General features: G+C 47.7%; 2 protein-coding genes across 9 annotated transcripts in view; one reads left to right on the top strand and one right to left on the bottom strand.

The window, feature by feature from the left end:
* FBXO16 (F-box protein 16) overlaps positions 1 to 5,297 on the bottom strand; it is a 38,573-nt gene extending 33,276 nt beyond the window's left edge. Inside the window, exons 1-4 of one of the 6 annotated variants that reach the window (XM_072036587.1) lie at positions 5,064 to 5,170; positions 4,273 to 4,404; positions 2,484 to 2,548; positions 244 to 378 (exon numbers count right to left, since the gene is read on the bottom strand). The gene's annotated coding sequence lies outside the window, so the exon portion shown is untranslated. The other 5 variants (XM_072036586.1, XM_072036585.1, XM_038177597.2 and 2 more) reach the window with 5 other exon arrangements.
* Positions 5,298 to 5,364: 67 nt separating this feature from the next.
* Positions 5,365 to 23,885, top strand: part of FZD3 (frizzled class receptor 3) — a 53,414-nt gene continuing 34,893 nt past the window's right edge. The window contains exons 1-2 of one of the 3 annotated variants that reach the window (XM_038177717.2): positions 5,365 to 5,490; positions 9,808 to 10,319. In XM_038177717.2, the coding sequence (XP_038033645.1) occupies positions 10,131 to 10,319 (189 nt within the window). In that variant the 5' untranslated portion in view covers positions 5,365 to 5,490; positions 9,808 to 10,130. Of the gene's footprint in view, positions 5,491 to 7,579; positions 8,647 to 9,055; positions 9,264 to 9,807; positions 10,320 to 23,885 lie in introns of those variants that run through there. The other 2 variants (XM_072036582.1, XM_072036583.1) reach the window with 2 other exon arrangements.

Below are 23,885 nucleotides of genomic sequence, written 5' to 3'. Positions count from 1 at the left end.
GTATTAGGTAATTGTTCTGTAAACACTTCAGAGTGTTTTAAAGCTTCATGGTGGCAAGATGAACAATAGGACATTGGAAATGAAAGAAAAGGTAACTCCCTTAAGTAACTCCAATATTGTGTTGCCAGCCTACCCTGAATCCAAGCACCTCAAAACCTACACTGCAAATAGACCTTTACAGCTAACACGGCTTTAAGGCTCACAAAATATACTTTCATGAAAGCCCAGTCCTTCCTTCCTTACCCAGGCAAAATTCCTGTCTATATCAGTGGGAGATTAATCTTCAAAAAAGCACTGCAGGATCTGTCTGGGCACATCACCTTTTTTGATAAGTTTTTCCTCCTCTTCCCTCCTAAGTTATTTTGGAATCAAAGAAGTCTAAAGAAAAAAAAAATCAATCTGTTATATTTTTCTCTCTGCATCTGGTGATGTAATACAGACCATAGTTTGAAAGTAAGTTCATTACAAGAGTCTGAGTTCTTTCTTTCTTTCTTTTTTTTTTTTCCTATGCAGATAGAAATTTTAACTTCCCACTAAAGCTAAAAAGAAGCCACTAAAAGCTAAAAAGCTTACCAAGGCTCCAAATCTTCACATTCTGTAGTTGGCAAATGTTAGAGGCTTCTTGTGCAATTTGGTATGTGCATTATGGGTATGCATTTCGATGGGATCGCTTACTGGGTTGTTCTTGTTGGATTTTTTTGTTTGTTTGTTTTTTGTTTTTCCTTCAAGGCCCCTGCCCTTTTCAATGCACAGAAATCCGACATCGCGAGCTAGAGAAACAGCTCCACTGCCAAAAAAACAGGTTCAGGCAACCATGTCCTGTTTTTCAGGGACAACCTTCTACATTAGTCACAAAAACATCAGTTGTCACTGCAGCACACTCCCAGCCCTGGATTCATGTTCCAGTTTGCCTCCCCTGTGCATTCAGGGCTTTCTTGGTGCTGGAACAGCTGCGCTCACAAAGCACCTCTCTGAGCTGGCGTGTGAAACAGCAGTGCCTCTTGTGCTCCTTACGTACCAAAATTGTGGCTCACAACACAGCTGGCAGAAGTCATATTCCTGCTATAAAGCTGTTTGCTTGAATTGCAGTCAACATTCAAGCCTGATATGTAAACAGGGCGGCAAAGGCAGGTACCATCAGGCAAAAAGGTGAGCGTAGCCAAACTTTTTAGCTTTGCACACTAAGTGCCAGCCTGCTATCGCTCACTCACTACCCCTTTCCTAGCAGAAGCACCCAAAAACCACCCACTTTGCTCCTCGTCTCTGCAGCTATGCTCGAAATTGTAGTGAGGGGATGCAGGCAGGGAGCAATCAGTCTGGCAGCAACCCCACACCCAGGCTCAGTGGCATGTGTCTACAGAACGAATTCTTTGGTGAAGTCAGGACTGCACAGTGTCACTTCAGAGCAGACGTTTTCCTCGAGTTCCTCAAAGCCGCGCTGTATGTGCTAGGATTCGGTGCACTTACCAGGCTTTGAATTTCATGGGATGCATCAGAGTAGTCAGCAGAAAATCTAGAAGCATTAGAAAATCTAGAAGAATTTCACCTGTAACATGCAGCTAGCCCAAACACTGGACTGCAAGCTCTTTACTGAACTTCTAGGAAGAGCTTTGGTTCACTGACCACAGTTTAGCTATCTGTTCTCCAAAGGAAAACCTTACACTTCTTGTCTTCCCCCCCCCAGCTCCTCCCCATCCCTGGGCAGGATTAACAGCTAATCCTGCTCCTTCAAGAGTCTAGAGTAACTCTGATCAGAGTTAATCTGTGACATGATACTGAGGTGGCTGCAGCAGCTTGTTCATTAGGCACTAAAAAGCAGCTGGTGTGGTGTGCAGACCTGCGATCGTCAGGCTGTTTAGCTAGGGCCCCATGTTTCTTCTGTAATAGTCGTTATCTTTGGACTGGTTGCCCAAAATAACATTCCAGAGATTGCTCCAGCTTGTTCTTCACGTATCCTGGGATGAAATTAATCAAGCTCAGCTGATTTGGAAACATTCAACCAGCAAGAGACATGAGATGATGTTAACAAGAAGTCGAGCTTTAAATATATATAAGGAAAATGTTCATTACCCACAGAGAGGAAGCTATTGACACATGTTGCTAAAAAATATCTAATATCCTTCTAACAGCAAAACCAGAAAGGCAAACTAGGAGTGGGTGGCAGGCATAAAAAGTAGCAACGCAAATGAGATTTGGGGGAAATTCTGGCGAAAGACCAAGTTTTGTGAATATATGCAATGTTTTCAGGTTGGTTGCATTGGACTAACTTCGTATTGGGATGCTCAGAGATCTCTTGCTGTCTCAAAGCCGTTGTCTTACACGATTTACAGAGAGCATCTGAGCCTGGCAGAGCACAAGTGTTAAAAAAGGGAAAGACTACTAGCAGGAAATCTGTGCATCAGACAGCTTATCCCCAGCTCCTAAGAGAACTCCCAAAGCAATAATTTAACTAGAGGATAATAAGGAGAGGACTAAGAACCAACCTTTATTTGTCAAGAAGAAGTAGTGCAAATCAATCTGATTTCCTTCTACAACAGGATAACAGGCCCTGTGAACAGAGAAATTAATGATATATCTTAGTTTTCCATCCTTTGACATAGATTAACTTGCTATTCTCACGAGCAGGCAAAGAAAACTGGGCTTTGGTGGTACTTCTGCATGGGTTAGTACAGCCAGAGAGCACCTAGGAATGGCTCAAATGAAAGTTAGAACGGAAGGACATGTTGAGTGGGCATCCAAGAGGTTTTTGTGACATCTGAAGGCAGCAAACATTAATTTCACAGGACAGGGAACGTGAGTGGCATTGTCTAAAATAGCAAGACAATTTCAAGGCTGATGGAAAACCAGCTGAAGCCAATGGAAATACTTTCACTGATTTCAGTGCACATTGGGTCAAGCCCTTGGCTTGAAAAAATGTGATCACATTTCAGAAAGATTAGTAATACATAATGATCATATCATATTAACTAAGGGCCCAGGAATAATTCCCTTTAGCTGGGTTAATCTCCGCTTAACCCTCTGGAATGGCATTCCAGAGGTTTGTACAAACCATACTCAAAACAAGCCCTTCAGAAGCAGACCCACTTTATTAATGTTTTTGACCACATCTCTGTAGCAGTAAGCCTTTGTGGTTCAGCACAGCCCGGTGCACTCAGAGGTTTGAGAACGCATTTTGCAGGGAAAAAGTCTGATCACATCACTCAATGTGACGACAATGGTGCAGTCGAATTCAGCGTTGAATAAACAGAATTTGACTGAACGAATCGAAAGCTCAGACAAGACGGTCATTTTTATTATAAATTAGTTTATCGCCAATAAACAGTTCGCTGATTAATGCCATGGAAGAAATGCTTTAAAGAGTAGTAACAGAAAAGTGGGCTGGAATACAGGCCAAACCAAGGGGCATTCAGCACAGAAAAATCCAAGAGGATAGGTCTGGAGGGAAAAGATGATGTGAAACAGATACTCATATTAGGGGGACACGGAGAAAGATGGCAAGAGGAGAAGGGCAGCAGGCCAAGCACACACATGCAATGATACAAAATTGAGGCCAACACTGTGATCCTCCTTTCCCCTGGGCTAGCCCGTAGCCCACAGGCTGCAAAACCTTGATATTAACCTGACTTTCCATGTCTCTTACCTCCTCTTGGCATGGTGATGCCCTCAGTTACCATTTTTGCTCTGACTGTGTGGTATTGCCAGCTCTCCCCACTGCAGCATCAGGCCTCTCTTGGTTATCCCCAGGGCCACAGAAAGCCCTGTGACCCTGGCACAGATGCTTGCCGTGCTAGCTTCCACGCTCACCGTGGTGCCAATGCTATAGGATCAATAAATGGCATTGCCATAGCATCGATAACCCCCAAAAGCTTGTGCCATTGATGTTTCTGGGTCTCCCCAACATCACCACCTCTCTGCAGCCTGCGCTGCCTGAGACTAACACCCTTACCCCTGCCACAGCGTGCTGGACATATCAAGAACCCAAGGCTCGAGTAACCCTACAATCCCCCTTACCACAGACAGTGAGTAGCTAAATTTGCATTTCTCCATGGTCCTTGATGCCCACAGAGGTATCAGTACTCCACATCCCATCCTAGAAGCATCTCCACTGGCCCAACGACCCCAAATCCCTTGTGCTCCTCCATGCCACTGCCCCCTAACCCCATGCTGTGGTGCTTTAATTTCCAAACCTCCTTCCTTTTCCCCACTCAGCTCCAAAAGGACCATCTCTGGTGTCCAGAGCACCAAGAAACCCAGCGATCTCCACTCCGATACCTGCCTGCTCTCCTCTGTGTCCACGTTACGGATGTTCTCCAGGATCTGCTCCAAGCTCTGGTTCCACAGCAGCCTCCTCGTGTCCTGCAGGGCCGACGTCCACCCCGGGGCTGTCACAGCACCGCACTGTCCCTAAGATATTACACGCAGGGAATTGATCAGTATTGATTCCCAATACCTTTTTGATCCTAAATCACACAAGAGCAGGTCCCTTTCCACAGAATCAGCCTGTGGGGGTTGGCAGGGAGCTCTGGAGATCAGCGGGGCACCCCGAGCACATCGCTCAGGATGGCATCCTGGCGGGTTTTGGACATCTCCAGAGAAGGAGACTCAAGAAAATGAAATGTTTCCCTTTCTACCCTCAATCTCAACCATTTTTTATTGATATTTTTGGACAATCCACAATGCTCTCACCTCACAGCCCCTCAAACCCCCCCCAATCCTGGACCCTGACAGCTCCCCTCACCCTTTCACAGGCCAGCAGCGCACCCCAGCCACCCACCAGTCCAAACCAGTGCTGCTGCCCCCCTTACTGGGCTCCTACAGCCCCTTAACGCCCCCTCCCTTGGGACACTGCGCACCCCCCAACCACCCTCACCCCCCCACCATCCCAGGGACCCATCCCAAACCCCATACCCCCTCCCTGGTCCTGTCAACCCCTCACAGCCCCTCACGCCCCCCACCCCAAGGGGCCGCCATTTCACGCCCCCCACTCCTTGTAGGGCGCTCCCTCCCCTCAATTCTCCCCCCCCCAGCTTCCCACCGCCCCCAAATGTCCCCTCGGTGTCCACCTGGTTCTGAGGTCCCCTCACTCGCCCCCTCAGCTCCCCGTTGTCCCCAGACCCCCCTTGTTTTCCTCATGGACCCCCCCAATCCCTCAGGGCCGGGCCGCGCCGCCCCTCACCTTCCCGCCCCCCCCCCGCCTCACGGCCGCATCCCGTCTCCACGGCAACCGCTCTCCTCCAATCAGAAGCGGCGGAGGGGAGGCAGAGCGCTCGGCGTTGTTCTGCCTAGCAACCCGGCGCGGCGAGCTCTGATTGGCTCCCTCGCCCCGGCGGGGAGAAGGGAGGCGGGGCGGGGCCCGGGGAGGGGGCGGGGCCGGCGCTGCGGCGGGGGCGGGAGGGGAGGGGAGGGGGGGGGGAGGGGGCGCGGCCGCTGCCTCGCGCCGCCACCTGAGGGGGGAAGGAGCGGGGCGGCGGCGGCGGGAGCCGCGCTGAGGTAACGGCGGCACCGGGGGGGAAAAACACGGGTCGGGGGTCCTCAGGGGTGTCCCTTCTGGCTCTTTAGGGCTCAGGCGGGGGCAGGGGCACCGGCTCGTGGTGACCGGGTGGGAGGGGGGGCGTTTTATAAGGGGAGGGTCCCTCATGTCCCCTCAGATCCCTTCAGTCTCCCTTCAGATCCCCTCATGCTCCCACAAATCCCCTCATATTCCTTCAAATCCCCTCATATTCCTTCAGTCTCCCCTCATATCCCCTCCTTTCCCCTCATAAAAGTCCCCTCCCCGCTGCCCCCTCCCCGTTTTCCCCCTGCTGAGGGGGACTCGGGGGGGGGCGATGCCTGGCAGCGCCCTGAGGAGGAGGATGAAGATGAAGATGAAGGAAGGGGGTTGGGGATGCTGGTGGTGCCCCTTTCCTTCCCCATTCCCCCTTTTTTCCCCCTCCCAGTTGGCTGCATCCCCCTGTGCCCGTCATTGGGGGGGTCCTGAGGGGCCTGAGGAGGGTCCTGAGGGGACTGGGGAGGGTCCTGAGGGGACTGGGGGGGATTTGGGGGGGATCTGAAGGGGTCCTGAGGGGTCTGGGGGGAATTTGGGGGAATCTGAAGGGGTCCTGAGGGGTCTGGGGAGGATTTGGGGGGGATCTGAAGGGGTCCTGAGGGGTCTTGGGGGGATTCTTGGGGGGATTCTTGGGGGGATTGGGGGATGCCAGCCCCGTCCCTTTGCTGTAGGATGAAGCTGGGAGGCCAGGAGCTGTGTGTGTCCTTCCCTTCCCTTCCCTTCCCTTCCCTTCCCTTCCCTTCCCCTGGAGGATGCTGAGCCCTGTGTGAGCACACTGAGGGGCAAATAGGGGGGTGCTCAGGCACCCCCCTGCTCCCCACCTATGCCAAGGGGAGATCCCCTCCACCTCCCCGAGCTCACCACGGGCTCGGACAGAGAGAGATGCTAGAGCTGTCCCTCCGGACACACGGACACTCCAACAGGATCTCACAGGATGGCACCAGGCAGGTTTTGGGTATCTCCAAAGGAGATTCCCCAGCCTGAAGGAGGGCGAGCGGAGATGCTGCTGTCCATTTTTTTTCCCCCTTCTGCCTTGGAGCGGCGTGAGCATTGCGGGGCCGCTGCCGTGTGCCCTCCTTTCTCCCCGGAGCAGAGGATTTTTGGGGGTTATGCTGGGGGTCTCCCTCACCACCAGGGGAGTCCAGCGCTGGAGTTTCTTTCCCACCGACTCGTGAAAATGGAGCGAGGAGAAGAATGTAGCCTCCTTTTGTGCCTCGGTGTGGGTGGGAAGGGGTTGGGGAAGCGCTGCTGGGGCTCGTGTGCGATGAGTTCCTTTTCTTTCTCCCCGCTCGGAGCTGGGTGGGGAACGACGAAGGTGACATTCTCCCCTCGTCCTCCCGCTCATGCAGGGGGAGTCTGGTTTGTCGTATCACCTCCGGGAGAGGTAACCCTGAATATATTCAGCCACAGCCTCCTGCTAACAAATGTGTGTGTTTTTTTTTTCCCTCGTTGCTCCCTTCCTGCTGTAGTAGTAACTTAGAAATGTCTTTAAAAATTAAAAAAATACTCGTGGGATTCAACCTTTTCCTTTCATGATTTTCCATCCTTTCTAATAATCTCTGCATGTCTTCATTTAGCCTTTGCAGCGGGCATTGGATGGGCCTGCCTGGTTATAAATAATGTATAAACGCGTAACCACACCAACAAACTGGCTGCTTCCTACCCCTTTTGCCCGCAGATTTTTTGGGGTGCCTTGGGGTAGACGGGGAGGCATCCCCTCCTCCTCCTCCCTTATCCCCGGTGTCACCAAAAGTGGTGCGTTTTGTTTTGATGTGCATAGAAAAATAACCACAACATTTCACAGGCAGAGGCTTAACAAAGAGCACACCGAGCTGGATCTGTGGTAAGGAGCTATCTTGACACTGAAGGTTGCTTATTACAGCACTCGTCTGTCTGCACCAATTAATTGGTCATCTATATGCTGCTTTGCGAAACTGCCGTCTCCTTTCGCAATGATGCGGTCGTTTTTTTTCCTGAATTTCACCTAGATTTGTTTCTTTTTTCCCATGGAAGGGCGCTGGATGACTGGGTTACATAATTTGGTGTTCTTTGTAGCTCTGCTAAACTTTTTCTTCATTTTCTTTATGGTGCTGTATGGTAATGGGATCCCGGGCATAAAATGGAAAAGTCCTGAATGGACACAATGAATTTTTATCATTTTTTCTGCAGTTAAGACTCTTCATGCCTTAGTAAGTCTGAATGTATGCATGTTTTTTTTGTTGTTGTTTTGTTGTTTTTTTTCACTTTGAGGTTATGGGGATGGGAAAAGGATGGGTGGCTTTGTTTGGAGTCAGAATGTTGTTAAGATGATGATTTGTGTGAAGTGTTCCTGGAGTTTTTCCCAAGGCTCAAGATCCTGACTTGGATTTCCCAATGTCTGTGCTTCACACTTGGGCACGAGACCTGGTGGGAGTTCATTTTATGTTGCTTCTGGACCTCTCGTAGGAAGCGTTAGCTCCTGGTTGCTGCTGGAACAGCGTCTGAATTATAGGAACCACGCTAAAAAGGGGATTGTTAATCCATGCTGCAAGCTCACTGCACTGAAGTAGTTTGATGGAGTCTTCCTGAGTTGGTGGCTGAAGTCTTTAAAAAATAATAAATAAATTAGAAGCAGGGATTTGGAGATGAGAACAAACCAAGAAGGTTTCTTTTCCTGACTCGGGGAACCGCTGTTAAAACCAAAGGGCTAGATTCACAGGGGTGAGGCAGCTTCTACAAAACTAAGCAGGATTTGGGTTTGTCTGACTGTAATTTATAATTTTCTCATCAGGTGAGAATAGGCAGAAACCTTCAGGATTAGGCAATGCTGCCTGGGAGGTGGAGCAGCTCGTGCAGGTTTTGTTGGGTTTTCAGTTTTTTCTCTTTCGGAAGTTCCAGGTTCTTGAAAAATAAGCCTGAGAAATTGCTAATTTCATGTGGTTGTGCTCAACATTTTGCTCTTTTTTCCTGCTTGCCTGTTTGTTTTTACCAGCCTGTCTTGGACAGCTACAGCCAAAACCATTGCTTCACGTGATCTTAAAGAGAAGCACGGAGTTGTTTAGCTTGGAAGGAACCTCTCAGGATTATCTAGTCCAACCCGCAAGGTGTATGAGGGTTTAGAGGTGTACAGCGTTTAATTTTTCTGGCCATAAGATGGGCTTGTGTACACAAAAATACGCCTATAAAACTCCTGTGGTCAGCTGATAACCAGCAGAAGACTGCCAGTTAGTTCAAACTTATAGATGTGAAGTAGTTAAGGAGAAAGGGAAAAACTTCTTCCCTCTTTAACTCGTAGAATTCAGTTCCCTTCCTGATTGTTGAAGAAAACCCATTAATCTCTCCAGGTTGATGGAAGTCTGTTCAAATTTGTGATTCCTCTGGGGAATGCTGCTGGAGTACTTGGGGTTGTCTGGTTCAAGCAGTATTTCTCATTTTCTGTTACCTTTAGCCTCCAAGTTGTAGAGTCTCTCTCCTGCAGCTGGGTGTGATGTGCTGAGGTCCTGTTCTTCTCCAGCCCCTTAACACCAAGAAAATACGGAGCCCGCCTGGGCAGTGGGCGCCGTTTAGATCCGCTCTGTAGGCAAAGTGGAGCCAGCAGGACACCGAGAGGCAGCACCCGCGTATTTTCCATCTTTCGGTGTTTGTAGAAAGCTCAGGGCAGGCTCTCTCCTGTCTTACCCGGAGCTGCTGGGATGGTTTCAGCACTGCAAGGTGTGAGACGCGTGTGCAAGTGAAATGGGTGAGGGACAACCCACAACGAGTTGCTTCCAGCAGGACTAAAACTCTGTTTGGCCACAGCTAGCCGAGCCACGAGCGCAGCTGCTCGGGCAGAGCAGCTCCCTGCAAGCCGGGACTTGCGGGTTGGTGGTGGCGACTGTTTTGTTTGTGTTTGGTAATTATTCAGCAGAAGTTCTGTGGCCCTGCACCCAAAGATGCTATCGCTGGGAATGCACCAGCGGAGGGGCTGAGTCAGAAGCAACTCGGTTTCAGCGTGGCCGACGACTGCGCTGCTCACACGGCGCAATGCAAAGCGTGGGGTTTTCCTAAAAAAAAATATTTTCCTCTTTTTCCCCTTTTCCCCCCTTTTCAGGCTGAGTTTTACAGCATGCTGCTTTTTTTTTCCCCACCAGAAAAAGTCAAAAACCAGGATTAAAAATTGCCAAGGGACCTTCTGAGTGAGAATTTGAAGCGATTTGCCCGACAGGCTGTTTACAACTGAAATATTTTAATCAATGACGGGACTTCTAACGTGTGCTGTTTGTTGCGTTTTCTTTTTGTCTTAGGGGACCTGACGAGAGAAGAATGTAACCTGGCTGCCGTTCTGTCAGGATGGGGTCAATCGTGTGGGAATGTGGTTAAACGTCTCAATTCCTTGACGTAACACGTGGTGTATGAGGCTGCGGAAAGGCAAGGCAAGATGCCTCACTCAACTGCATCGTCTTTGGGGCTGAGCTAACGATGTTGTGCACGAAGAGAGTCCCAGTTTTGAAGAGCCTTAAACACGGACTGCAAATACTGCTGCTGGAGTGAAATCAGAAGGCACAAAAATTGTCAAAAAAGCTTTCTGCCTGGGCTCAGTAACTGGCCCCATTCACGACGTGGAAGGATGGCCGGTAGCTGGATGCTCTGTTACCTTTGGCTTTTGGATGTTTTGGTGGGGCACTCGAGAGGGCACAGTTTATTTTCCTGCGAGCCCATCATCCTGCGGATGTGCCAGGACCTGCCTTACAACACCACCTTCATGCCTAATCTCCTGAATCATTATGACCAGCAAACAGCGGCGTTGGCGATGGAGGTAGGACTATTATTTTTTCATCACTTTATACGGTTTGGGCCTTTAATTGTTGAATAATTTTTAACAGAAGCCAAGAAGATGTTTATATTAGAAATAAAAATGAAAAAAATCAGTATATTATAAAAAAAAAAAAAAGACAACAATAAACACCACTTGGAAAAGATGTATTGTAATGCATACTAAAATATTCTATGACTACAAAATGAGCCTTTTTGGGTATAACTGAATTAAATACTCTAGATCTGTTTGTATTTAAATCTGTTACTTGAAATATTTAGACAGATCAAGAATGTATATTTGGAATGGTCTGGCACCGAACTAAATGCCAGGAAAAGCATACTGAACAATGAAGAGAAGGCTTCCAGTTCTGAAGGCTGTGTTCTTTGGTGGTTTTGGAGCGTCTGGCTTTTTTGTACTCCTCTAAAATTTGGAGGACAATAGGAGGTATCACGAAAATAATAGGAATTGCTAATCTAAAAGTCATTTCTGCTGGTGCTTGTCTAACCTTTCTTTGGAGAACTCTCCTGATGGGGTTTCAGATCCATACTTGGTCTTTTCCTCTACAGCCTGGTTTATACAAGACCTCATCTCACTGCAGTCTGTTCTCCATCCTGTTGCCCACCCTGCCAAAGGGGTTTCCTTGTTGGGTGTTCCGTGGTGTGCCTAAAATTGGGGGAGAAATACAGAATATTGGGCACGTCTCACTTCCAGCCTATTCCAGTATTTCTGTGAGAGATTTGTGCAAAACAAATTTGTTTGTATTTTTTTGAAGTGCTGAGGAACCCTTGCTGGTAGATACTCTGTGCTGAACAGAGAGAGAAGAAACAGTAGTCATGTTTTCATCTTTGAATGCTTTTCTTGACAATACCAAAACTTAATTTAATTGCTGCTGTTATATAAAGCCAAGGCTTTGTGTTATTTAATCTTTCCACGGAAGGGCTGTGAACCAGGCTCGACAAGCTTTTTGCTGCAGGAAGAAAATAGAGATTCTTACCCTTCCATTTGCTTTGTTTGAAAGAACTATGGCCTGGTGTTTGTTGTTTGTTTTTCTTTGTTTGTTTTTTTTTTTATCCACTCATCTGGCTGTGGCTAGGGATTCCAGTTGGGCCAGGTACGTGGCAACAGGAGCCAAGATGGTTTTAGAAATGATGCTGGGAAATTCTGAGCGAGGACCTTTTGAAAATCCTGCCTGTAAGGAGGAAAACGGAGCCAAAGCAAGTTTAACATGATAAAAGTGTGAACAAGGGATTGTGTGAATAAGTATTTATTGCCTCTTGAGAAGTGGAACTTAAGATATTGAAGGAATTGGTGAAACTCAGTGGATTGAAGAGATCTGGGATTTGCTCGCAGAGGTGTGGTGAAGGTGGATTTCTGTTGGTGAGGAGCAGGTGGTTAGCAGTGCGATGAGAGCCTCTTGATACTGCTGTGAATAACTGAAAGCTAAAGCCAAACCAGAATGAAGTATTACAGAGATTTTGGTTATATTTGTGAGCTGCACTAAGCCATAAAATTGTGGAGGACAGTCAAAATAATAAATATTTTATGTGTTAGGGGGAATAATGCTCATCACATCGGTAGTGGTCAGCTTATTTTCTTGGCCTTGTGATGGTTTGTTGTATTGAAATCTCACCTGGAAGCTTGACAAAGCAGTATGAAAGTGAAGAGGCAAATCAGATGCTAGGAATAATTAGGAAGAGAATCAAGGCCAGCTCTTGCTGTGGTGTTCTGCAGTCCTGAGGTTCCCAAACAGCTGGAGCACTGGGAAAAGTCCTGGGCTACCCCAACGACTGCGTTTGGACTGAAAGAGGTCCAGAGAAGAGGAGAATGGTGGCTTAGGGAACGTGGCTCATATGAGCAATGTTGGACTGCTGCTTTAGCCTGATTTTAAAGCAGAAAACAGCTACCACCATCCTTGGGGGCACGCAGAGCTTTGGGGGGGTTGATGGAGCGCTGTCTCCTCCAGCACAGGGGCCAGGCTCCATCCGACGAAGCTGCTGGAAGCTGAGTCAAAGCAAAGAGCCTTCAGGTGGTTGCAGAAGAGCTGTGAAAGAATTTTGTGGATGCAAAAGCTTGGGGAGGCTGCACCAGGATTTGGAATGGAATGCCAAAGGCTGTGGCTAGGTAGAAAAACACGTGTAATGCTGACTTCCCCCTTCAGTGAAAACCAAGAAGTGCTTATTCTCTAACTGGTTGTAAACCAGTTTCCTGCTCGGTACCCTTTTGTTCCAGTATTCTGCAGTTAACCCCCCCCATTGCACGTGTGATTTTGGAAACCTCAGTTTTACCCCCAGGGCGCTTTTCCTCTCCAGCTTGAAGTCTTGCAGCTGTCGGGGCTTTCTTCTTGCAGCTCAGCTGTTTCGTTCCAGGCTCGTTTTGGTTGCCTTTTTCCAGCTCGGTCCTTGCCGAGGCGCAGGGATGGGAATGGCACATTGCTCCAGATGTGGGCACACAAGGGATTTACCCAGGAATAATGGCATGCCCATTGCTGCAAATAACTTGGTGGTGATGGCCAACGTTGTGTTGTGTTTTTTTTCTGGCTTTTGTTGCATGTTAAACGACTGATTTCAGAGAACTGTCAAAATATCACGTTCACTTTCCCTAATAGCCTCTTTATGGCCCTCGTTGGAAGCGGAGCGGCAGGCTGTACAGACCCACAGGCCAGGCAGAAGAGGTGCTGTAATTGTTCTTATCTTCATAAAAGAGCTTTCTCTAGGCAAAGGAATCAGTGGAGAAGGAAATGTTCCTGCTCTGCTCATCTGCACAGGGGGCATGAGCTGTGTGAAACGCCGTGACTGCAGCTGGGGTATGAGCTCAGTGCCAAAACCACTCGTAAACTTACCGTGGGGGCGTTGGGGATGTGGGTAGCGCTCCCTTTGCCTGCGTAATTAGCATGTAGGTTGTTTTTTTGTGCCTGGGGTGGGCTAGGGTGATGTTTGAATGCCCCATGGGAAACAGGAGGGCTGGGCGAGGCAGCACGTTTGTCTCTGGGTGGCAAACACAGGTGCCCACACCACCACTTTGGAGTTTGCAGGGGTGCTCGGGAGGAAGAATGGAAATCTCTGGCTTTGTGTAAGTACATTTTGACTTCTATTAGCCTAGGCTGCCCCTTAAGTCTGTGTTTAGCGGGAAGGAAGCAGATTTTTAGTTTTTCCTAGGCGGTATTTAATGTTCCAGTCATACGGTTGGAGCGCTCGGAGCTGAATCGAGTCCATTCGAGCTGGCGTTGTGATGCTGGCTGGCAAGCAGCTCTCACTTCCGAGCCTCCTCTAACTGCTGGGAGCATAAAAGAACAAGGCAGCAGGACCCGCGTGATTCAGCTGGTGTATTTATGAGGGGGGTTGTGCGTCTTGGTTTCTCAGTAGCACTTTTCCACAGCGATTTCCAATAAAAACCATCAGAGGAGTTTAGCTCGTGCTCTGGGTTTCTTTCCTCTGGCTGTGAGAGTACCCTGTGATGCCATTCTTGCTGTTCTGGTGGCTACCAAATCAGCAGATAAATTAGAAGAAAACACTCTAATTTTAGCCTTCAATGCTAATGGGTGCTTTAAAATAATTCTCTGAAATTTGGTTTTAGTATTCAGGTTGCTAGTTTGTAGTGTTCCGTCCGTTGCTTTCTATAAGCAGACTTTGTAACGGCTTCCACTACAAGAAAGAGTGAATATAAAGTAAAAACAGAGAATTCCTACAGCTGTTGTCTTGCCATTGGTACCTTCATTGTACTTTTCTTCCCCTGCCATTGATTGCCTCGTTGGAGGAACTGTTGAAACCTTATTTAGAATCATCGAATATAGAATCACAGAATCATTGGGGTTGGAAAAACCCTCCAAGATCTGGTCCACCACCTCCCTGAGCAACCCGTCCCAATGCCTGACTGCTCTTCCTGAGCAGAAATGCTTCCTCATCTCCAACCTGAACTTACTGATACTTCTCAAAACCCCCCAAATCAGCAAGTCACCTTTTGAAGTCCTTACACTAACCCAATTCCTCGATAATTATAAGTGAACGAGTCATGCCATCGCCGTTTTGTCGCGTTCCAGCAATACTGGCACAAGACATCCTGATTAATCCCAGGAAAACAGCGCGTTACCTCTTAGGGTAGGACGGAGCCATAACTTCCACAACATCTGCTTGCCTCCACTGCACCCCAGGAGCTGTTCCACACCCGCTCCTTGTTTCTAAAGGGGCTGCAGGATGAGGCACACCAGTGCTCCGGTCGCTACAGGGCCCGAGGCTGTGAGATGGTGCTCGCAGAGGCTGCACGGCGCTGGGAGCTGTCCTGCCCTGCAGTTCTGCACAGCACAGCCGCCGCAGGGCTCCCCGTGCTTCGTGCTGCCTCAGGGTGTTCTCAGAATGATCCCTGATCTGTGAGCGGGTGGTTTTCTTACGGGAACCGTCTAACGGGGTCTGTCTGCTGCGCTGTGGGACTTCAGGTTCAGGGCGACAGTCTGACCAGAGTTCAGTACCAGTCAGTACTTTAAAACAAAATCTATGAGAATTATTTTAGTATTTAAGGTGCTGGCCTCTGCTGTTTTACTTCTGGTGCTCATTTTTGTTTGTTTTATCAGCTGTTTCCGTTGTGTTACGCAGATTGCGTGCTGGACAAGGCCATGGAAGTTAAATTAGCTCCGTTCCCCTGAGGAATCCCATCTTGCTTACCCACCTCTTGGATTATTATTGCTATAACGTGGAGAACTATCTTCCCTCCCTTGTTTTGCTTAATATTCCTTTGGCCTTGAAGGACTTATTTATCTAGCAAGCAGTGATTTTGGCTGCTGTCAGACAAGTTTTGTAATCAAATATCTTTTTTTTATCAGCGAACATGTAAGTGTTGGTAGCTCGGAGATTGAGAGCATGCTATCAAAGCATTTGTTCCTGATGAAGAAAAGTGGTTTAACGTGATGATTGCCAGCCTCTTTGCAGCCAAGTACACCACCAGCACTTCCTTCTCCCCACCGTGCCATTTGTGGGACCTCGCAAATAAGACGAGGGATCAGAGGGACAGGAAGCAGAGAGAGATGAGCCCTAAATGGGTCCCTCTGGGTGCGTATGGATTGATCACAGAACATAAACTTCAGAAGTGAAGACACCTGATTGTTCCTCCCCTTTTCCAGACGCAGTGGTTTCTTGCTGTATGAATTCTAGCAGGTGGTGTTATTGACCTGCTGCAGAACTGAGTACCTGCTGTGAGATTTGCGTGCCCTTGCTGGCTGCATTTCTGATTTATTTTTTATATGATGTGTGTATATGTATATCAAAAACATTTCTATATCATTTAAAAAGATATTTTTCTGATATATACATATATATATAAAATAAAGGCATTTTGTGGCAGTACATTTTCTTCTCTCCATGCTGATCTTTGGAGTCTTAAAACTAGTTTCTTTTTTATCCCTTCTGAGCATACCCAGACGTGACACTGCCAGAAGACGTGGCTGTCTTTGTTCTCACCCTGCTCTTAGCACCTGGGGTAGGTGCTTTTGCTGCTATGTCAAGCTTAAGGCTCCTGGCAGTGTTTCTCAAACAGCTTTTCTTTCAGGCATATTACTACCGACTAGGTACTGGGGTTTGGATCAGAAGGGACTCCTCTCTCTCTGTCCTTGTTTTTTATAAGGACCAGGGAGAAGTGTGCCAAATTCACTGATGTTGGTTCAAGTGGTGAGGTTCTTACCTGCCCTGGGGTCAGTGCTGCCCCACTTCTATTTCAGAGTGATTTCTCTTGAGACATGGGAATTGACTTTGTTTCCCGCTGAGCGGTTATAGGGACAGTGTAGGGTGGGAGATCCTTTAACTTCTTCCCCCCTAAATTCCATCTTTGCCCCTCGTTTTCTGTTGCCTTGCCCATGCACTCTCCCCTTCTAAATCTCAGCCGTTTTCCTGGGCTCTTTGTATTTCTCAGTCCTGCATCCAAAACCTGTAGAAGTGTAAGAATGTAATGCTAATGGAAAAGTAGGTTTTAATTAGTCAGTGTTGTGTAAGCACCCTAATCTTAGACTTTAATTTGCAGTGAGGATTAATCTTCTCTTCAGTGCGTAAGATTATGATGCCACAGAACAATGGAGCTGTACATGATCATAAGAAAGCAAGCTGTGCGCCAGCTGATTAAAGCCTGCTCCTTCATTTACTCCAGGCTTTCCTATCCCTCCTCCAGATTTTTATCTTCGAAATAGCCATGTAAGTGTTCTAAATTATTTTATTGTTAAACCCAAACGTTGGTCTCAAAGCTGGCACTGCACAGGTGACTGCAGAGCGCAGGCAGAGCTAGCGTGTTGCTAATAAAGTACCGCTTAGAAGTTCTTGCTTTAGGAAATCTGAGGCTTTTTTGTTTGAAACCCATCCGTTTATGGCTTCAGTTTTGACCTGTAAAGGGCATGAGCGTTGTGTGAAGGTGGGAGAAATAACAAATAGCTGAGACCATGTTGGGAAGAACTAGGGCTGTTACGTTCCCCAGATGATCCACACAAAAATTAGTGCGGTCTGGTGGGTTTGGCTCACAAAAGGAGGCTTCTGAGGAAGGTGGGTTTCAGCTGAGGACCATCGGTCCTGTTCTTCTCACCCTAAGCTCTGGTGAACTTCCAGATAATCTGGATGAAGTGTTCAGTGAAGACAGAAATGTCCAGCGTCCTCAGACAGCAAGAGGAGCTGCATGTGAGAGAAGCATTTATGCTCAGCTGTGCCTATTTACCGACTTGGAAAATAAGGAAAAAAGGGTTAGAGGTTTGTCTGGGGCTAGGAATCTTTAGAAGCCGTAAACCCACACTGAGGAACACCCAGGAGGAGATGTGTGCTTTGTTTTTTTTAGAGAGAGATGGAGTTTTAGGTGGCTGCTGCGTGCCACGTGGTGTGTTTGGGAGCGCGTTGCAGCTCTGACAGCTGTGAAATCCCAACTGAGGGAGGAAGGTGTTTGTGGCTGCAGGAGTACCCAGATGAGGAACAGCAAACCAAATGGATCACGGAGCTTTCAGGTCCCCCAGCAGACCTGGAGCTTACTCAAGCATGGGATCCATCCCAGGACAAGCACCAAAGGGGCTAAAAACCACAGCTTGAGTTTGAATGTGAGCAATCCCAGTGAGGAACACCTGATTTTTTTCCCTTTAGGGGCCATATCCTTGCACCAGATAAAGGAATTTTAGTGTGGAGCAGCAGGAAAGATTAGAGAACCTAAGAGCATTTCCTTTAACCTAAAACTCAAACAGCAGAGCTGGACTGCAGGTGTTAGCAACCTGTTTGTTCTTCCCTTCGCCTGGTGACAGGCTTTCTCCAGAGAATAACTTCAGCAATAGTGTTCCCAGCCTTTTATGTGCGTTAATGAGGACACAATGCCCCACGAATAGTCTAAAAACGCAGGCTAATAGTGAGAAAATGAAGAGTAGGGTGATTTGTTAAACTGCTGAGCCACTGCTGGTGTGCTGAAGATGATCTGTCACCACGTTCCTGTTTTCTTAAAGAGGAATTTGGAAGGGTGATTGAAGTAGAGGTAAGGAAGCGAAGTTGAGCCTTAATAGTTCAGTGCGAGGGTTTTGAGCTCAAAGTGAAGGATGTACATCTTAATCAACATCATTCACAGCGGGCTTGTTTTCAGGGTCATGCAGGCAGATGGCTCTGTGGCGGGGCCAGTTCTCTGGCAGCTGGTGGAGCCTTAAAGAGGAGTTCTGAGGAAAGGTGGGCCACGTGAATTTATTTTGCATAGCTAGATGGCAGGGTGCTTTGGCCAGTTGTAGCTCTCCACGTGCACGTATGACCTTCAAGGCAAAAGAATGTCATGGCAGAGCATTAAGGGAATATTGCTCTTAATATTTATCTCCTCCCACAGGAGTGGTCACTCATTCCCATCTTTTTTTCTCTACCTTAATTAAAATCTTCTGGTTCCATGGGGCAGCTGCAGTGGGACAAAAGCCACGTTTGTGCCCTGTGGGTAGGGTTTCGAGCATCCCCCCAGCAGGGAATCACCTCTTCCTCATAGCCCACCTCCCTACCAAGCCCTTTCTCTCCCCCCCTACGTTCTCCTGAGGTTATTTAGGCATTTCAAGCCCAACTTGTTCGCTGACATACCAGCTTGAAAGCTTTTTAGTTCTGTCCTTTTGACTTAGCGCTTTTCCTGAGTGTGTTTCTCCCTGTGAGAAGTTGGCAGTGATGTAAACGACTCCGGAGTTGTTTAAAGCTGTGAGGCTAGCGTGGACTTCTCATTTTGCATGCCACTTGGAAGTGGTGTTTCTCCCTATTTTCTCTAGTGTGCAGTGATGATTCCAGTTACAGGATAGCTGGGTTCAAAAACAAAGCCACAGCAGGCCGACAGGATGAGACTAAGTATAAAATAACCTAAACACCAAAGAAGTTGTCATAATTTTTTTAGTTTGTCTTGCTGCTGTGGCTGCATCTTTCTCACTTGTTTTTGAGTGATTCATGGTGATTTTTAGAGAAAATTAGGACGCCTTCCCTGGGTTTGAGTCATTTTTCCATCAGTGGGATGTTTCTGGGTGGCTGCAAAGCTGTTGAGTTCTGCGTCGTGAGAAGGGTTTATCAAAGCAGATTTTTAAAATTCAAAGGATAAATTTGCTTAAACTCACAAGTGTGCCAGCACCCGTGCTTCATCTCATCCCGTGGATTTGTTGCTTGTCTTCCTCAACCTGTATGGCCCTCAAATATCTTCAGCAGTCAGTGGCAAAGGGTGAGTTAAAGATGTTTCGTCAGGAGCTGGCTGCTGCTGGCTTTCTCCTTTCAGACAGCCCACCTGCTGCTTTCGTGCCCTGCCTTTTTGTGCTGCGGATGCAGTGAACAGGACCACGCTGTTCCTTTCAGCCTCATTTGGGGTTTTATAAACCCTCCTCATCCCTCATCCTCCCGTTGTCTGTTTTAGGAGGCGCAGGAACAAAAGTGTGCCCACCCTGTGTTTTTATGTAGTGTGTGAGCATCACGCCAGTGGGTAACCCCATTCTTGCAGTATCCTCAAGGCCTGGACTCGCTCCTCCACATCTCTCAAGAAGATGAAGACTGCTTACACGTGTGGGAAGCTCCTGATTGAGATCCCTGAAGCCGTGCTGCTCCCAGGTGACTGGGAAACCTCTGAGAGTGCCATCAGAGCCTGCTGACATCACGGGGAGGACTCAGCATCCTTCCAGAACCATGAAATAATTCAGCTGCATTTGAGACTGCTGATTTGAAGCAATTACGGCGGCTTAACATCCGAGCGGTGGTGGAATCATTTTCATCCGTGAGGTTTCATTTCCCTTGGCTCTGAAACAGCCGCGTCTCGCCCCGGGTGGCCACGGTCCCGTTGCCTCCGGTCCCCCTGGCCCCGCTCAGCAGCCGGGGGTTGCCCTGGTAACGGGGCAGGAAATTTGAAAAGAGAGGAGCAGCACAAAGGCCTGGCTGGATGGGATTTGAACAAGGAAGGAAGGCTCCTCGTAGCTCAGCCGCATGCTGTGGAAACCCCAAATGTAGCTTTTAGGAGGTGCTGTCAGCTGTGGGCTTGTTTGTGTTCCTCGATTTATGGAACAGAAGCTTCTCACTGCCACAAACACGACATCTTTAACTCGATGAGCCCTGTGGGTCTCTCCCGACTCAGATCTCTCTGATTCTGTGATTAAACCCAGCGAGACGATTCTGACCAGCCGTTCACCCAGCTGTTTTCCCCTCTCCTGACCCTAATCCATCGTTCATATTTGAATGCGTTCCCTGAAAACATCTTTGAATATGCATTTCTTTGAATATGCAGTCAGTCGATCATACTATCCTTTATCTGATGCATCTGAATCCTTTTATTTTCCTCGGGTAGCTCCTGGCACTGTTTTAGCACCGGTGTCTGACCTGGGCAGGTGCAGTGCGGAGATGTTACCTCAGTCTGCCCTGCAGGTACAGCTTGGCCTTCCATTTCAGGCTTGGTGCTTATTGTCAGTAACAAAAAAGTGTCAAGAAAACAATGTCACAATAATTAAGTGCCTTTCTGATGTTTTATCAGCGTATGAAATTTATTATTGAACAAATCCACTTACACCAAACTTTAATTAAAGAACAGTGGCGTTCCTTTGGCTTCAGGTTTTCCACGCTGGCTTTTCAAGTGACCAAGTTCTTAGAGGAAGATAGCTTTTACCTCTTGTAGAAGAAATATCACTTAAATGGCTTTATTTGAAAACTTGTCCTCCAAGTGCACTTCTACAAAATCTGGCAGCTAAAGTGCTGAAAAATCTCATTCTGAAAAATAACAATCACAGACCTTTTCCTTATCCTTATTTGAAACCACAGGCAAATTGTTCTTGTTACTCAGAGTAACCTTAATTAAGCGGCATCACAAAAAGCCAACACAATGCTTCAGATCCATCAGTTACTTTTTTCCCCGACACCACAGGAGGCAGTTGCTTTTGTCTGCGAGGAATGGGCTTCCAGGCTGCTACAGCTCGGGCTTCGTTGCCCCTCCCTGCTCAGGACTAGTTGCTGTTAGGAGCCAGGGTCACGGAGGGGACTCGAAAGGGGCGCTGAATTGAAGGCAGGGCTGTGAAAGATCTGCAGCTCCTACAGGGACGGCAGATTCCTCTGGCATAACCTGTAGTGCCCACCAGAGAGGAGTCAGCGTGATGGATCTGAGGGCACAATTCTCATCTGCACCGTGTCCATCCCTCATCTGTGAGGCTGGAGGCAGCAGGAGGTAAGCGAGAGTGAAATCAGCAAAGGGCTGCTAAGCAGAGCTCATCCCAAAACACTAACAAACACATGGGTACGCTCCTATCCCCTGTCCTGCTCCTTGTGAGGCTGAAGAGACAAAAGGATCTGGGCTCCCAGCTGTGCTGGGCGACCTTCTCGGGGTCTTGCAGAGCAGCAGCACCCTCTGACACCCTCTGGCAGGTCTCAAGCCAGGAGCCAGGTGAGCAGCACTTACACCATGGTCTGCCTGCTCAGAGCCCTGTGCCTCATCTTCATGTGATGCAATTTTCCTTCCCTTTAAATACAGAGGGTTATAAAAGGGATTTTGCAGCGTCAGGCAATTATTCCAACAGGCAATCAGTGGGAAAACACGCTTACCCCCTCTTCTCTCTTGCCTCAGCCTCGATTGCTTGCATCTCCCAGCAATTGAGTGCAGCATTTCCCAGTTAGCTGACCTTCTCTTTTATAGTCTGATCCCACTTACTCTGTTCTGCATGTATTCCCTAGCTACAAACATCCCTGCGAGTAAATTTTGTGCAGAACCTGACACGTGGAGTACATTTACAGTGCTCGTGAGCGTAGTTCTCTGTTTGAGGTGCTTTTTGAAGATGTGCTGCTGCACCAATAAATTCTTGCAGATATTTGCTCCTCTTTATTCTGTTTAACTGAGCAAGAATTCGGGTGCATCCCCAGTGTTGGGAGCTCACCAAGCAGCCAGGCAATCCTTTTTTCTTCTCGTTCCCATCCAGCTGTGTCCCCTCTTTCCACCCACTGCCTTGTTAATCTTATTACTGTGTTATGTCTTGTCCTGCTTGGCCAAAGTGTTTCAAAGACGTGTGGTGTACGCTGGAGGAGCAGCCCTTCCCAAAGCTGATGGTGGTACAGAGAAATAGACACGAAGGTATGGAGAAACTCCTGGACCTTTGAGGGCAAAATATTGCTTAATCCATTTTGAGAGAAGCAGGCGTGCTTTTAGGGTGCCGCAGAAACAAATAAGCAGAGGCACTGTGGGAATTCTCTCAAATATTTATCTTGTGAATTATTAACTGCGGGGAAGAAAAATCAACTTGGGGAGCCTGGTTTGAGGCTTAACGGGACAGTTTTGTCTGGACTTTCCGAATTGGGCCAGCAAGCTGCTAAGTTTGTACAACTGCAGGTTTTTTCCAATTCCCTTTCCCTGTCCTCCCCTGTAGGGTTCATCTGTGACCTCATTAACTTAGCGCTGAGTAGGAGGGGTAGAGTCCCCCGGTGAATCTCAAATTTTAATTTGCAGCTGCCATGCTCCGACGTGTTTTTAAAAAGCAGTTAATTATTAAAATTAAAGTCACCAAGTAATTATCTTCAGGCTTCTATTTGGACCAGAAATCGATTTTCATTTAATACGTTGGAGTAAATTGAGGGTTTCTCAGGCTGTTTCTCTTCTTTATTACTGTCTGCTGAGGCAAAAGGCCCATTTGGTGCCCTCTTACACCTCTGAAACCATGTAAAAGGTTGGGATGGATGATCTCTTTAAAAAGCTTAAAAAAATAATAAAAAATATCCTAATAAATGGATTCAGTGCTTGATCAGAACAACCAGACTCACAGTAGTGACCATAACACACAGACTCGCTGTAGACTCGCTCAGAACACACACACTCTGTTTTCAGACACCAAAACCTTCCAGAAATGCCACCTAATTTTCCCAGTGTTGGAGTCCAGTTGTCCGGGTAGCACACAAGACAAATTTTGTGCGGAATACTAACGTGTAGAAGCTGCTCCAGAAGTTCAGCTCGCTCGGTCACCTCCAGCTGTTAGCATTGGACTTGTGGCCGTGCAGCGCAGGAGAGCTGCACGTGGAGCCCCTGGCAGGTTTGTTTCCTTTTTTTTTCCTAATCAATCATTCAGATTTCCTAAAAATCTAGATTTTATCTAGATCATCCAATATCTCTGCAATTAACGCATGTGAAGGCTACCACCAACTACAGCTTTCCTCCTCTCTGGTTAAGAAGCTGGCTGAAGTGATCACCACCACACTATCCCCGGAGAATCCTCCCGATCAAAGTACTGTCAGCACGTAGTTGGGGCATGAGGGAGGGCTGGATGATCCTAAGATGAGACAGAAGGAGCTGCTGAGCTGACGTGGAGGCAGCCCAGCCTGCTTTGGGCTGGATCCCGTTGTGATAAATGCAGGCAGGGCTGCGGAGCGTGACCCCGCCGCCGTGAGAACCTCCCCGCGCCGCTGGTGCGCGCGAAGCAGCCTGCTGAGCTTTAGAGCAGCCCCTACCCTACCCCGACAGCCTGGCCTTCCTGCAAATTAACTGAGAGGAGAAGAAAAGCATTGCTGAGCTAGCAGACAGTACGTTTTAAATGTTACTCTCTGAAATAGCCTTAATGTTGAGGCCCAGAGATGTGAATCTCTGCTCCCCAACTGTTGATGTGTCTCCGTGTGCGTGTATTTTTGCTGGTATGTAGATGTAACAGATGGCTTGTAATGTTAGATTGAGATGCAGCTGTTAAAATATTAGCATGCATATAGATGGGTTTTGTTTGCTGTGCAGAACGGTTCTTAGGGTATTAATCCAGCAGATTACGTTCTTATTTCACTTTGCATCCTATTATTTAAACATAGCTGGATCGGATCGGTGTCATGCTCTGTTTCTTTCCAAGTTATATTGCAAAAAAACCTCACGTTTCCATGTTTAAAGAGGCTTTATTGTATTACCTGAGTGCTTTTTGGTTTTCAATTTGGACAATAAATACTGGGCAGAGCCAAGGAGAGTTCCCATCATGGGCAGCCAAAAGGAAATCCCTTTGGCATGGCTACTTGTGACAAATGTGGTTATTTTCCATAATAGTACATTGCAAATCAGCGAATAGTCTTAGTGGGTATTGCAAGGCATTGGAAGAAGTATTGGGGTTAGATTTACGGTGGACCTTCCTAGGAGTAAAAC

Source organism: Anas platyrhynchos, chromosome 3 (assembly GCF_047663525.1).
Source record: "Anas platyrhynchos isolate ZD024472 breed Pekin duck chromosome 3, IASCAAS_PekinDuck_T2T, whole genome shotgun sequence".
In the NCBI taxonomy this organism is placed as follows: Eukaryota; Metazoa; Chordata; class Aves; order Anseriformes; family Anatidae; genus Anas; species Anas platyrhynchos.
Note: the sequence above shows the minus strand (reverse complement) of the source record. Positions and strands in the feature narration are given on the sequence as shown.